The following is a 12,474-nucleotide window of genomic DNA, read 5'->3' on the forward strand; positions in this document are numbered from 1 at the left end:
CAGCCAGCATTGGTTAGGATTTTTTTCCCAGCCAGCATTGGTTAGGATTTTTTTCCCAGCCAGCATTGGTTAGGATTTTTTTCCCAGCCAGCATTGGTTAGGCATTTTTTCCCAGCCAGCATTGGTTAGGATTTTTTTCCCAGCCAGCATTGGTTAGGATTTTTTTCCCAGCCAGCAGTGGTTAGGCATTTTAGCACACCAATAATTGCCCGTATAATCGATCGGGACGATTTTTTTCCAAAGCATCCGCCCCAGCGCCCCAAAAAATATTCCCAGCACAACTAGTTAGACTCAACAAATTTGCCGGCAGAACCATTCCGAACTATTTTTTCCTCTCGGCAACCGAGGGGTCTAACACCTTCCCAGCCAAAAATAAAAAAAATGGCCTGCGAAACAGATCCGTTTTGTACCTTTGTCTTTTCATCGAGTTTTTTTTTTGGTGAATTGTAATGTTATCAAGGCTCCTTCGGGCGTTGCGGTCTTACGCTAACAGAAACGGCTGTTAATCAAGCCTATTATATGTTATCACGACTCTAGAACAATTTCAGCTATCTCTTTTTATGAAAAAAAAAAAAACAACTCTCTGAGCGCTCATGTTCTACAATTCTTCCTAGTTTTTGTTCTTTAATAGCTCCGATAAGTATTCAGTTTCGCTTTCCCCTAATCAGACTTTGACATGTGGTTCTGTATCAAAAGTGTGGCTTATTGTTTTTCTGACCAAAAGTGTCTAGGCCCGGTAACCGCACTTATGCAATACATCATGTACTCAAATGTTGCGAAACAAGCCCTCGGTTGCGGTGGATTCTACCCGTTTTACGACTACGTCTGTGGGTCATCTTTACTAGCTAAACTTTAAACCTGCTACAACATAATCACCTTCCCTTTCTTTCTTCCTTTTTTCTAATTGTTTTTGTATAAACTAAACATAATACCATCCATATCATAAAAGAGCCTAATCCCCAATCCAGCTAAGTAATGACATGATAAATAATGACATTAGGACGAATGCATTGTTTGTTATAAGTAAGAGACCATCCTACATATTTAACTCTCTTGTATAGGGACGTTTGGGGCTATAATTTTCGATTTGTATTGATTGAATTGCGATATACGGTATTTGAAGGTTTTTGACTACCCCCCCCCCCCTCCCTCCGCAACGCCCCCTCAATTTTTTCAAAAATAGAAAAAAAAATATTGTTTGAATTTTCTAGAAAATCCGAGAATGGTAGCCCTTGAGCCCTTGATACTCGTAATTAAATAAAACATCTTGGATAACCTACAGTTTAGCATGTTAGCAGTTTAGCAGTTAACCTGTTTTAATCGAGCACAAAAGATATCATTTGTCATTTTCACGTGCGTAATTGTACAAAGCAAAAAAATGCATACAGCCATAAAGCAGATAATATGTGCATGATGGTGACACACTTAAGGCTAAGTTCAAACATCGTATTATCCATGAGCCGTATTCAATGCAAATGCATGCGAATGAAGATGAAACAATCGACTTTTTTCATTTGCATGCATTTACATTGAATACGGCTCATGACCTGACGGAAAAACCTGGAGAACGCGAAATTCCAGATAGACAGAGAAGACACTATTTCTTACAATGGCTATAGGTTACTTCAAGTGGTTCCTTGTATTACGGACTGATTTTCAAAACACAAATAACGTGAGGCCGAAGTGCACATAACCAGATTCTGTCTTTTTAAGATATTTTTTCCTTGATCATTATTGTGTATCAGCTAAGGGACGAAAAGCTCAAATTTCAATGACACATTACAAAAAGTCGCATCAATTTAAAAAAAGTCGCACTTGATATTTTGTTTGCTATAAGTTAATAAGTACTCAGATTAAATTCTCCGCCTTATCCGATGTGAAATGGGCTTATTTGATGCGTCACGTCATGTTTTTCCGTCATGTCGCCTCATGGATAATACGATGTTTAAACTTAGCCTGATACGATAGCGATAGAGAGACAGATTTCCCAAGAGATGCCAGCAGTGTGAAAAGCCCCTCAAAATCACAGCGAACTGCGCGTGGCGTAACCGTATGATAAGGCACAGCTAGGAACCTGGTTATTGCCTCTCTTTTAATAATACGCGGGTGCCTCGATACCTTCAAGTTGTACATGTACAATTCGCTGGATAGCGGTGCCGGGGCCGAAATCTTCAGCCTAGCCGTAAAGATATTATGCTGTCGGTGTTTCAGCATACATGCATATGTCTGGAAGTATGGTCTAGTTTTTCTCACTTCCTGATCTGATGGTTCGATCTACGGTTAATGAGCTTGTTTTTTTTTTTTTTTTTTACTATCACATCTCTATCATTTTTTTGATAGAGTCTTGATTTATGGGTTTTCTATGCTCGCTCATATAGGCACCGTGATTGGTCGATAGGGGCATTACTTTAATGATTACGCGCTTTAGCTCTTTTTTCTATCACATCTCTATCATTTCTCCATGTCTTGGTTTTATAGGGTTTTTCATGCTCGTCCATTTTACAGTAGCCGTGACGCTTTAGCTACGCGCCTGTTTTTGTCACTTAAACTCATCGTCAGATAAGTTGGGGTTAGGTATCGGAGCGCGTACTTGGTCGCCCGACCAAGCACTACCCAGGGAACCATGGCAACCGGGCAACAGCTCACCGCCACAAGGGATACCCGTCACACTGATTTGTGGAATATACTTACCATAAGCTTTGGGAGGGTGGGTGGGGACTAAAAAGCGTGGATCATATAGGTTAGCTTCACTCGAAACGCTGCCAGTGCAAGAAAGGCGCGGGGTGGTCGTTCTCTTGACCAGGGGCCGGCATTCGACCCCAGGGCGCGTGACCGTGACTCAGTTTAACTTCGTCTAAATTTCATTCAGACACATTTTTACGCGTGCATATCAAAAAGTGTTTAAGATAGCTCAAGCCATCCCCTGATATACTCTAAACAGACTCATATTTCTTTTGTTAGCGCTGAAAAGCAGACATAATTGAGCTATTCTATTTGTATTAGAGTTGACTGCTTGTCTGCTTTTCTTCTTCCAGGTTTTGATAAAAGTTTTCTTTAAATGATCATTTTGAGATTTATAGCTTGCAGCTTGCAGCCGGCTCTTATTCTATTGGAGCGCGCGAAGGCCGATGTGCGCCATCCACAGAATTCCCAATATTCTAAAACAAAACATTTCCCCGGCTAGCAATGTAGCATGAAATATTAGATTTAGAGCTCATGAGCTGAGGTGGTATGGTATCCCTGTTGCCAATCCGCTGACCGCACAAACAGCGAATCCAACATGGCGTTCAAAAGAGTCGCGGATGACTTCGACGACTTCAAAATTCAAAAGGTGGAATAGCAAAGAAGGCTCTAGAAGCTTAATCTTGATATGTTTGGATATATTATGTTTTAAACTCATTTTTTTCTTGATATTTCAGAAAAGACGCGTCAACGACCTGCTGCTAGATGAAATTCCGATCGATGAGGCGATTATCACGAAGAACGGAAAGTAAGTTGGCGATTGGCGTTGGACATTATTACCTTGCTATTAACAAGAAATGTCATCTTGTCAAGCTTCTGTCAGTCTATCTTTCAACCCGTCCATTCGTACAATCTTTAATGCTATTATCATTAGCTATCGTGATTTCTAATGCTGCCCGTCCTCCTCCTTCAGGCTTGCATGTCTTGTGTGTAACCACAGGCCTGTGTTTGATACGTCAGCTGTGCTAAGTATCCACAGACAGGGAAAGAAGCATCTAGCAAGTAGGTTACTTAGACACTGTCCCCACGTATCCATTTTGTTCCGTTTTCAAAACGATTCGCTTCCATACGAAGCGTTTTCATTTTGATACGACCCATCCCCACGAAAATGCCGAAACAATAGAAAACGACAAAATTCTCTACAGCGCATGCGTAAACCCACAATTTTGCTTGTTTACATCGCGCGCAAAATTGAATCACGCCATCGTTTTCGAAAGGTTCCGTTTTCGTCCGTCCCCACGGCACCGATAGGGTATCATTTTCACATTATTCCACTCTGGAGATCGTTTCAAATCGTTTGGTTTTCAGTCATCGTTTTCGTGTTTCTCTGTGGACGATACCTGTATCCGTAACAAGAAAGGGTGCATTTTCAAATGAAACAAAAACATGGGGACGGGGTCTTACCATCTGCAAAGTAAGTTACCATTATATGTTTCCTACCATCTAGCAAGTAAGTTACCATTATATGTTTCCTACCATCTGCCAAGTAAGTTACCATTATATGTTTCCTACCATCTAGCAAGTAAGTTACCATTATATGTGTTACCTACCATCTAGCAAGTAAATTACCATTTACATGTGTTACCTACCATCTAGCAAGTAAGTTACCATTAATGTGTTACCTACCATCTAGCAAGTAAGTTACCATTAATGTGTTACCTACCATCTAGCAAGTAAGTTACCATTTACATGTGTTACCTACCATCTAACAAGTAAGTTACCATTTACATGTGTTACCTACCATCTAACAAGTAAGTTACCATTTACATGTGTTACCTACCATCTAGCAAGTAAGTTACCATTTACATGTGTTACCTACCATCTAGCAAGTAAGTTACCATTTACATGTGCTACCTACCATCTAGCAAGTAAGTTACCATTAATGTGTTACCTACCATCTAGCAAGTAAGTTACCATTAATGTGTTACCTACCATCTAGCAAGTAAGTTACCATTTACATGTGTTACCTACCATCTAACAAGTAAGTTACCATTTACATGTGTTACCTACCATCTAACAAGTAAGTTACCATTTACATGTGTTACCTACCATCTAGCAAGTAAGTTACCATTTACATGTGTTACCTACCATCTAGCAAGTAAGTTACCATTTACATGTGCTACCTACCATCTAGCAAGTAAGTTACCATTTACATGTGTTACCTACCATATTAAAGTTACTATTATACATGTGTTCCTTACATCTGCCAAGCAAGTTACCATACAATGTACTATTACACTGTGTTACCCACTATCTAGCAAATAAGTTAAATAGTACATTGTGTTACTAAGCAGCTTGGTGTGGCTGTTTTGTAAAATAAGAAGTTTAAAGTGAGCTTGTGTTATGATGCATGCTTGATTGTCTGGAAAATATTTTTACCTACCTCAGAGTAAATTTTCTGAGACCCCCTTCCCTCCCCCTTGGAGATGCAGAAAGAATTGTTTGTATGCGAGAATGATTGGATTTCCTAAAAAGATGTTGTCAGCTGAATCTCTAATCCTCATCCTACTCATGGTAGATGTGGCAATTAAACTTGAGCGTGCCAAGCAAGATGCTGAATTGAAGCAGAAAAGAGAGCATGAATCCTATCTAAAAAATTCTGACAAATCTGGTACAGAAACTGCTCCACTTTTAGGACTCACAAACAGGAACAAAATAATTGCCTTGAAAACCAGGACTTCATCATTGGTAGAAGTGGACACAACAAACCAGCAGAAATATAAAAACATGCCTTTTTTCCAGCCACAGATGCAGTTTAAGGATTTTAAACCCTCTCTTCATGTTACAAGTGAGGATAACAAAAATAGTAGTGACCAAACTACAACAACAGAGCAATCGTGCTCATCCAGTAAAAATACTGTGCAAGTAAAAAGTGTGGATACCTTGGATAATAATCTATCGCAAAACAGAGTACATTCTCAAGGTTCACAACTATTGAACACTGGTGCTTTAAGCTCGCCATGTGCCAGCCCTAGCAAGAAGCTGAGAGCTGAGTATCTTGTGCGCATGCGTCAGCAGGGATGGATTATGGGTAATGATGGAAAGTGGCGGCGGGACCAGGACGCTGAGTTTGACTCAGACGAGGAGGAACCACCCCATCCACCAAATGTCTAGTCATCCTTCGTATAACTTATAAATTTTATACTACAATGAGACCTCCATAGAGACACCAAAATGGACCCCAAAATATATTTCCATTATATCTTGCGAGATATGCCAAACAAAGACACTTGAGACACCCGTGTATTACAAAAAAAAAGCTTTTTTATTGTGTAATAGATATGCAAAATAAAAAAATAATATTAAAAAAAAAACCCGATTGTGGCTGGCGTGGCTTGAACTTAGATAACTCAGTTGAATTTTGGAAAAATAGACCATAACCAGGCCTGAGCCCCTGTTCTCTCGCACGGCCATACAAAAAGCTAACAAAACAAACTACAACGGATAGAAAACTGCTCTGAGACACAACATAACCGCCAGCTACGCAGGCTATGGAATAAGCTTGTGTGTTGCATTAAAAGGCGAACTAGAGCCGGGTAAACACAAATTGCAGTGCCTCAGAATAGGCCATTCCAGCTATAAGCATGCATGCGCACTCACCATGGGAACCTACCTCAACTACCAGCATGCAGTGCGTGCTTGTTTGATGTAAGCTTAAAAAAGCGCGGGCTGCACTCTGGTAGTTGAGGCAGGTTTCTATGGTTATGCGCGCACAAACTTATAGCTGGAATGGCCAATTAAATGAACTCAAAGGCATACAGGGTGTCTGTCAACCCTGTTCATCTGAACTAATATAAAGAGACAGCCCTGCTATTTCTAATTTTGTTTTAATAAATATTTCTTACCTTACATATATATGATATTGTTCTCGAGTTTCACAGCACATTAATGCTGATGTCTAATTATTCATCTCTACACAGGGCAAATGTTTCCAGATTTCCTGCCTCTGTCTTACTTAAACAACTTTAAAGATAAGCCTTATTCTCATGGTATCCAAACAACTTATCCTTCTCTTTAAGCAGTCCTAGGAGGGGCACTCCAGGGCTTAAGAGGTCAAATAGCCGAATTGCACTAAAACCGAGATTATCTTGGGGTCAAGAGCCAGATTTACACTCTTGTGCTTTGAGTAGAAATTATTACCCGAGATTGGTTATTGTCAAACAATATGTCACAAATAGACAAGGAGCTTTTGCTCTTTCAATAGAACACTCCCGCAAACTAGAAAACAAAAAGAAAACAAAAAAACAAACAAATAAGTTGTCCCACGTGAACGGTGTTTGTTTAGGGTTCGACCATTTAACTTTTGAGGGAGGTGTTTTTTTTTGTTGTTGAGCAGGGTATTCATTTTCACGGTATCTCGCTTGTAGGCTTGTATCTTGCGTTTTTCTTTGGACCAAACAATAGACCTGATGGGCATGGATATTATTTTTTTCCCTCCCCTTCCAAACTTAAATGGTCGGTCCCTAATTTGAGCTAATGCCACCTCCGTGTGTTACAGGACTTCGTTCATTTAACGTTTAACTTTTTCTACATGTTCAGGCTTTACAAAGTGATATTTCCGTCTAGCTTTTTGGTTGATTTTTACAATGCTGTGCATTTTTACACCCGTAATTTCCTCTTTCTCAGATTCCTGCAACGAAAGAAAACATTACGGTTAAACACATTACCGATTCTGATTTTATTATATTTGTTATTACTGTCTGTCATAGCTGTGTCTTGTTGTCGTCGTTATTGTTGATGTTGTTTTTATCATTGCTACTGATGCTATTACACATCCTTGAGGGTTATTAATGATGTTATTGTTATTGATGTTGTTGTTGTTGTAGTTGTTGTTGTTGATGCTGTGTGGTTCGTGCTGTAGATTATCAACCTCTCGGTTTTCTCCTCTTGTTCATCATTCGCCTCTCTTGTTCCCAGTGCTTCACCAAATTTCTCAACTCAGGAGAGAATGACCTCTGCGTGAGAAATGATAATAAATAAGAATTTTTGTTCTCTATAGACAGACAATTTAATTCGTTCACTCGACTAGGGTAAATTACCAGCCGTTCATTTTACGCATATAAAATTAGCCTGAAATCGAGCCTAAATTGGGCTCCCTGTGGCTTTTGTTAGTTGGTACCTTTCTCCACACTTTAACGTAGCTCCGCTGACTGATGTAATGCGCCACTCCGTTGGAATTTTCGTACCCAGTAATAAGATAAGTCTGACCGGTTTCCATCTGGGGGCATGGACACGAGCTATTCGTGGTTAGCCTCAAAAGGCCTCGGTAGATCTTGATCTTGCTGTATTTCAGAACTTTTTTCACGTCTACGCTTATGACACGGTTCCCAGAAGACGAGTATGTGATCGATACTACTTCCGCTCTGACCGCTGAAGAAAAGGTTGAATGAATCAACGTTTGAACAAGCTTGAGATAAAAGAAGTTTACTGAGAAGAATTCTTAAGTTTTCCTATAGTGCTACACTAGAACAGCTGTAAGCGCTGGGTGGCGGATGCTTTGGAATTCCCAATGGCCCTAAACACGAAGATATTTCCGACTGAGCAAATAATTTCATATGAGACACATAACCCCTTCCAACCTCTATATAAGGCCCATAACCCCACCCACTCCTTATATAAGACCATAACCCCGCCCAGCCTCTACATAAGCCCCATAACCTTACTCATCCCCTACGTTAGGCCCATAACTCCACCCACCCCTTATACAAGGTCTATAACCCCGCCCACCCCCTACATAAGACCCATAACCCCACCCACCCCTTAAACAAGGTCTATAACCCCGCCCTGCCTCTCTATAAGGCCCATAACCCCACCCATCACCTAAATAATGCTCCGGGTATCACATCACATTAGGGGGCAATACACAGCGGGGTGTTGTCCTTACCGAATTTGTATCCCTCCTGCTTGTAAGATCGGAAGTCCAAAGCAACCGGTACCGAACACTGGCTGCAAGAACCTATGGTAAACCACATAGACATATCATAAAAATCGTGTTATCCTATGACATGTAGCATCGCTGTTTCCGAGCAACAGATGAGGCAGTCTCCCTTCTGGTCCTATGGGGCCACGGCCGGCTCCCCGTGAGGTCAGAAAACAATCCTTACCGGATTGCAACACTACGGACCAGGGTCGTAGCATGAGATGGGTCACTAGGGGCACGTCCCCCCCCCAATATTTTCAAACATTTTAAGGAAATGACCAGTATAGGCGTGGCTGTGCCCCCCCCCCCAATATTTTCTTAATGTTTCTGTATTGTGTCTCCCCCCCCCAATATTTTCTCAATGTTTCTGTATTGTGCCCTGCGGACACGGATCCTTCGTCTGCTAGATGCAATGGTAGACCGCACAGATTGTGCGCATTATGATTGTTCCCTTGGATATAGGCGGGAGGAGGAGGAATGTGATTGCGATATTTAGTTGTCAAAATAACGTGTCTGGGTCTACCCTGGGTACCAGAGCCTCCAGACTTTTTTCGTCCAGTGACGCTCAGCCAAAATGCCCACGCCCTACATAAGACCCCTCTCACTGGACGAGAGAAGTCTGGAGGCTCTGGTCCCCAGGGTAGTCTGGGACTCGATCTTCTCTCTGCTGCTATCGCATTTTTGTTACCTGATACGGCGCATCTCACACCTGCCGTGATTAAGCATCACCGCGCTAGATATTCGTCATTACTTCCCTCTAACGATATTTTAGTTGAACTTACCCATATCCCTGGCTCTTGCATTTGCCGGATCTCCATCATCCACTGAAACCGCAAGAAAAGGGAAAATATTGATTTCTATCAGGTTGCCTTGGCCTCTGTTATGAGGTAACGTCACCAAAAGAAGCACAAGAAACCTTCCCCCACCCCTCCCTACCCGAAAGGTTTATTTAAACATTCTTACTACAATACCGTAAATGAAGAGAATTAAGTATAGTCCGCCAAGAATTTTAGTGCCCCCGAATGGTCTTTGGCGAGCACTTGCGAGCACTTTTAGTTGTTGAATAAATCGAGCAGCGAGCACAAACAATGCGAGCACGGCGAAAAAAATTGCGCGAGCATGCAAGCATTACCCGAAAACTGCGAGCACATGGAAATTTCGGGGGTCCTAGAATTTGATTATTCTGATTGTTGAAATACCCGCAATGTATCATGGGTAGAAGGATTGTTAAAAACTGTGCGAGCGCGCGAACATTGGCCTGATAGTGCGAGAACTTCGGGGAACCTTTTAGGGGCCATCTATAAGTATATGATAGTCTCCTCTTCATAATTTTCGTATTTCAATTGCAGTTTATCACTCAGCGCGGGGTGCTAAAAACCCTAAGAATAATAATATTATATTTACAAGAATTTCTTCCATGGAGGCGTTCTGTTTTTTTCTAATCGTGTTTAATCCCGACAAAGTATCCAAGACAAGCTGACTCACTTGACATACAAAGCCATCAAAAGGGTTCCAGTTTTGTTTTCTTTTCGGCTCTTAAAAGCACGGAGAGCAAAGCTCTAGTCTACAGCGGCGTCTCGCGCGCATTCTAGACATAACCGGCTTAAAAAAATCCTGCGCCATTGCGCTGTTTATTATATAGGCCATGTGTTTCTTTGTGTACCGAAACGTTCGAGACCAAAGCACATCTCCAAAAGCCAAAGGTTGTTTTCTGAGTGGCATGCATGAGATCAGCACGCGACGTACTATGCCACAAATATGTGGAGGTAACGTTATAATATAAAGCATGTCTTTTTGTCAAGCTGCATAATCTTAATTCAATTTCAAATGTGTTTACAAATGGGGGGTTTCTTGCGATATCACTTAAGAATTCCAGTCATGGTGGTCGAAAGTATAACAAGACCAATGTTATGATATGTGACGTCATGAAGCATTTTTGTCGTTGCCTTACATTCAAATGATTGATGGATATGCAATTCGCGTGCCAAACAACAATATACAAAATATTACGCCTATTATAATAGTCATGATCAAACTAAAATCTTTGCATCCGAGCAAAATCGCATAATGATGCGAAATGATGTCGCTAAAAAGTGTCGCTAATCGCTGGACACGCCCATTGCCTTTCACTAGATCACAATATACAAGTTGCTGGTGGGCGTACGCTAATCATTTGCGGATGGTACCGGAATGATGTGCTGTAGGGAAAGATATCGGTCAAAGTTATTCCTTTTACAACCTCATACTTCAGAGAAGCAAACAACTGATCAAACTAGCTCATAGAATCTAAAAATAGTCGGAAATGATAAGTGTAGTTCCAGAATGAACGTATGTTTCAAGTCAAGGCCAATGTTATAAACCCTAAATTCTGAAAGTTCGCTAAATGACCGCAGCAACATGGCCAAGAAACCACAAACCCCAAAGCAGTCATGTACGATCATGTGTTAAGTACGATCAAGGGGGTTGCTGTTGTTTCTCTTGAGGACTACATACAAGCTGAACCATCACACTACTCAATCAGGTGGGGGTAAAGGGTTCGCTCTTAAATATTCCCTGTAGCGTGTCAATGTGCGGGATGCGTTAATTGGCCCTTGTTAGCGTCAGCGTAAATGCTAGTGATAGTTAAGTACTTTCTACTAGCCAGCTAACGGCAAAATTTCTAGGGAACCGCAAAATTGTCCGGTATCGCAAAGCTCGTTTATAACTAGTAAATTTATCCTATGTGGTTTTCTTCAGACTCGTGCGCCGACTAGCCTACCGCCGTCCACTTATCTACATTTTGATAAAAGTACATTATAATCGTTTTTTAATTGTCCACTCACCGTGAGGTAGGAATGATTCAGGCTGGACACACACCCCCGTCTCGTAAGCAGGCATATCGTTGCAGTTCACATTTCGTCTGGAGCGTTGATCAGAGAACTGTCCTATTATGGGCGCACAGTCGCGCTTTACTTGGCGACATAGCGAGCGGCATGGTAAAACTGGCTTTTCGAACTCCACCGCGCAGATAGGCAAATGGTAGACGCACAGCAAGAACACTAAGTCGGCCGAGCAATTGGCGCTAATCAGCTGCGAGTACTCGTTGATTTCGTGCTCGATTTGTCGCTGTGAAGTGTGTCCCAGGTGGTTAGGCAGTCGAGTCATGTTATACGGCAGAGACTGGCATGCAGGCACGGTGATGGGTTGACATGTATTCGGCATCGCGTACAGACCCTCCGAGCCTTCCAACATAAATAGAACAAGAACCGCAAGCGCTATCATGGTGAGATCCTTGTTTGCTCTTGTGCACAATGTTTGCTCTTGTGCAGAATTTATCAACTGTTCTCTTGGGTTCCAGCTCTCGCCTTAATAATCCCTAACTTACCGCTCGCCCACTTAAGAAGTTTTTAACCTGTCAGCACTTATCTGTGGCGGTTACGTAGCGCCCCAAGCCTTATTGCATTCCAGTGGCGAGCTCAGAGCGCCCTATTACAAGTGTCTGTTTAGCTTAAGCATTCCTGCCCAAAATTCAGTTGACAAACGCTACGCACTAATGTTCTTATCGTTGACCTCGCCCTTACGAGTTTTGGTCTTTGCGCAGTCCCTATATCATCCTTCCGGTATCAAGAGCTGTTCTTCAATGAGAGACGGATTAGCTCAGATTGTTAGTCTCTTAGTGTTTATGGTCTGGCTAATCAAATAATTGCGTCTACGAAAGCTTAGAAAGGGTGCATTCCTCTGGCGATTCAGAGAGATGCGATTGTATCATGTACAGATTTTTTTATCATAAATGAGCAAAAGTATGATACTAACGAAATAATGACTTCAGGCTG

General features: G+C 41.6%; 2 protein-coding genes across 2 annotated transcripts; one reads left to right on the top strand and one right to left on the bottom strand.

Moving 5' to 3' along the window:
- Positions 1-3,251: 3,251 nt before the first annotated feature.
- LOC5518714 (sodium channel modifier 1) lies at positions 3,252-5,991 on the top strand. The gene is made up of 4 exons (XM_032363461.2): positions 3,252-3,331; positions 3,420-3,490; positions 3,656-3,744; positions 5,261-5,991. The coding sequence occupies exons 1-4, from the start codon at positions 3,281-3,283 to the stop codon at positions 5,854-5,856; spliced, it is 807 nt and encodes a 268-aa protein (XP_032219352.2). The 5' UTR covers positions 3,252-3,280; the 3' UTR covers positions 5,857-5,991.
- Positions 5,992-6,553: 562 nt separating this feature from the next.
- On the bottom strand, positions 6,554-12,028 carry LOC5518715 (secreted frizzled-related protein 3). The gene is made up of 6 exons (XM_032363460.2): positions 11,485-12,028; positions 9,445-9,486; positions 8,627-8,698; positions 7,862-8,112; positions 7,613-7,697; positions 6,554-7,372 (listed from the first exon to the last, which is right to left on the bottom strand). The coding sequence occupies exons 1-6, from the start codon at positions 11,921-11,923 to the stop codon at positions 7,365-7,367; spliced, it is 897 nt and encodes a 298-aa protein (XP_032219351.1). The 5' UTR covers positions 11,924-12,028; the 3' UTR covers positions 6,554-7,364.
- Between the last annotated feature and the right edge of the window lie 446 nt (positions 12,029-12,474).

Source organism: Nematostella vectensis, chromosome 3, assembly GCF_932526225.1.
Source record: "Nematostella vectensis chromosome 3, jaNemVect1.1, whole genome shotgun sequence".
Classification (NCBI taxonomy): Eukaryota; Metazoa; Cnidaria; class Anthozoa; order Actiniaria; family Edwardsiidae; genus Nematostella; species Nematostella vectensis.

Bases quoted from the DNA above. Each gene is read 5' to 3' on its own strand.
- LOC5518714 (XM_032363461.2), top strand. From the start codon at position 3,281: ATGGCGTTCAAAAGAGTCGCGGATGACTTCGACGACTTCAAAATTCAA. The intron at 3,332-3,419 runs GTGGAATAGCAA...TTGATATTTCAG, and splicing joins ACGACTTCAAAATTCAAAAG to AAAAGACGCGTCAACGACCT. The intron at 3,745-5,260 runs GTAGGTTACTTA...TACTCATGGTAG, and splicing joins GGGAAAGAAGCATCTAGCAA to ATGTGGCAATTAAACTTGAG.
- LOC5518715 (XM_032363460.2), bottom strand. From the start codon at position 11,923: ATGATAGCGCTTGCGGTTCTTGTTCTATTTATGTTGGAAGGCTCGGAG. The intron at 8,113-8,626 runs GTAAGGACAACA...CCTTTTCTTCAG, and splicing joins GCAGGAGGGATACAAATTCG to CGGTCAGAGCGGAAGTAGTA. The intron at 7,698-7,861 runs GTACCAACTAAC...TTTCTCACGCAG, and splicing joins ACGTTAAAGTGTGGAGAAAG to AGGTCATTCTCTCCTGAGTT.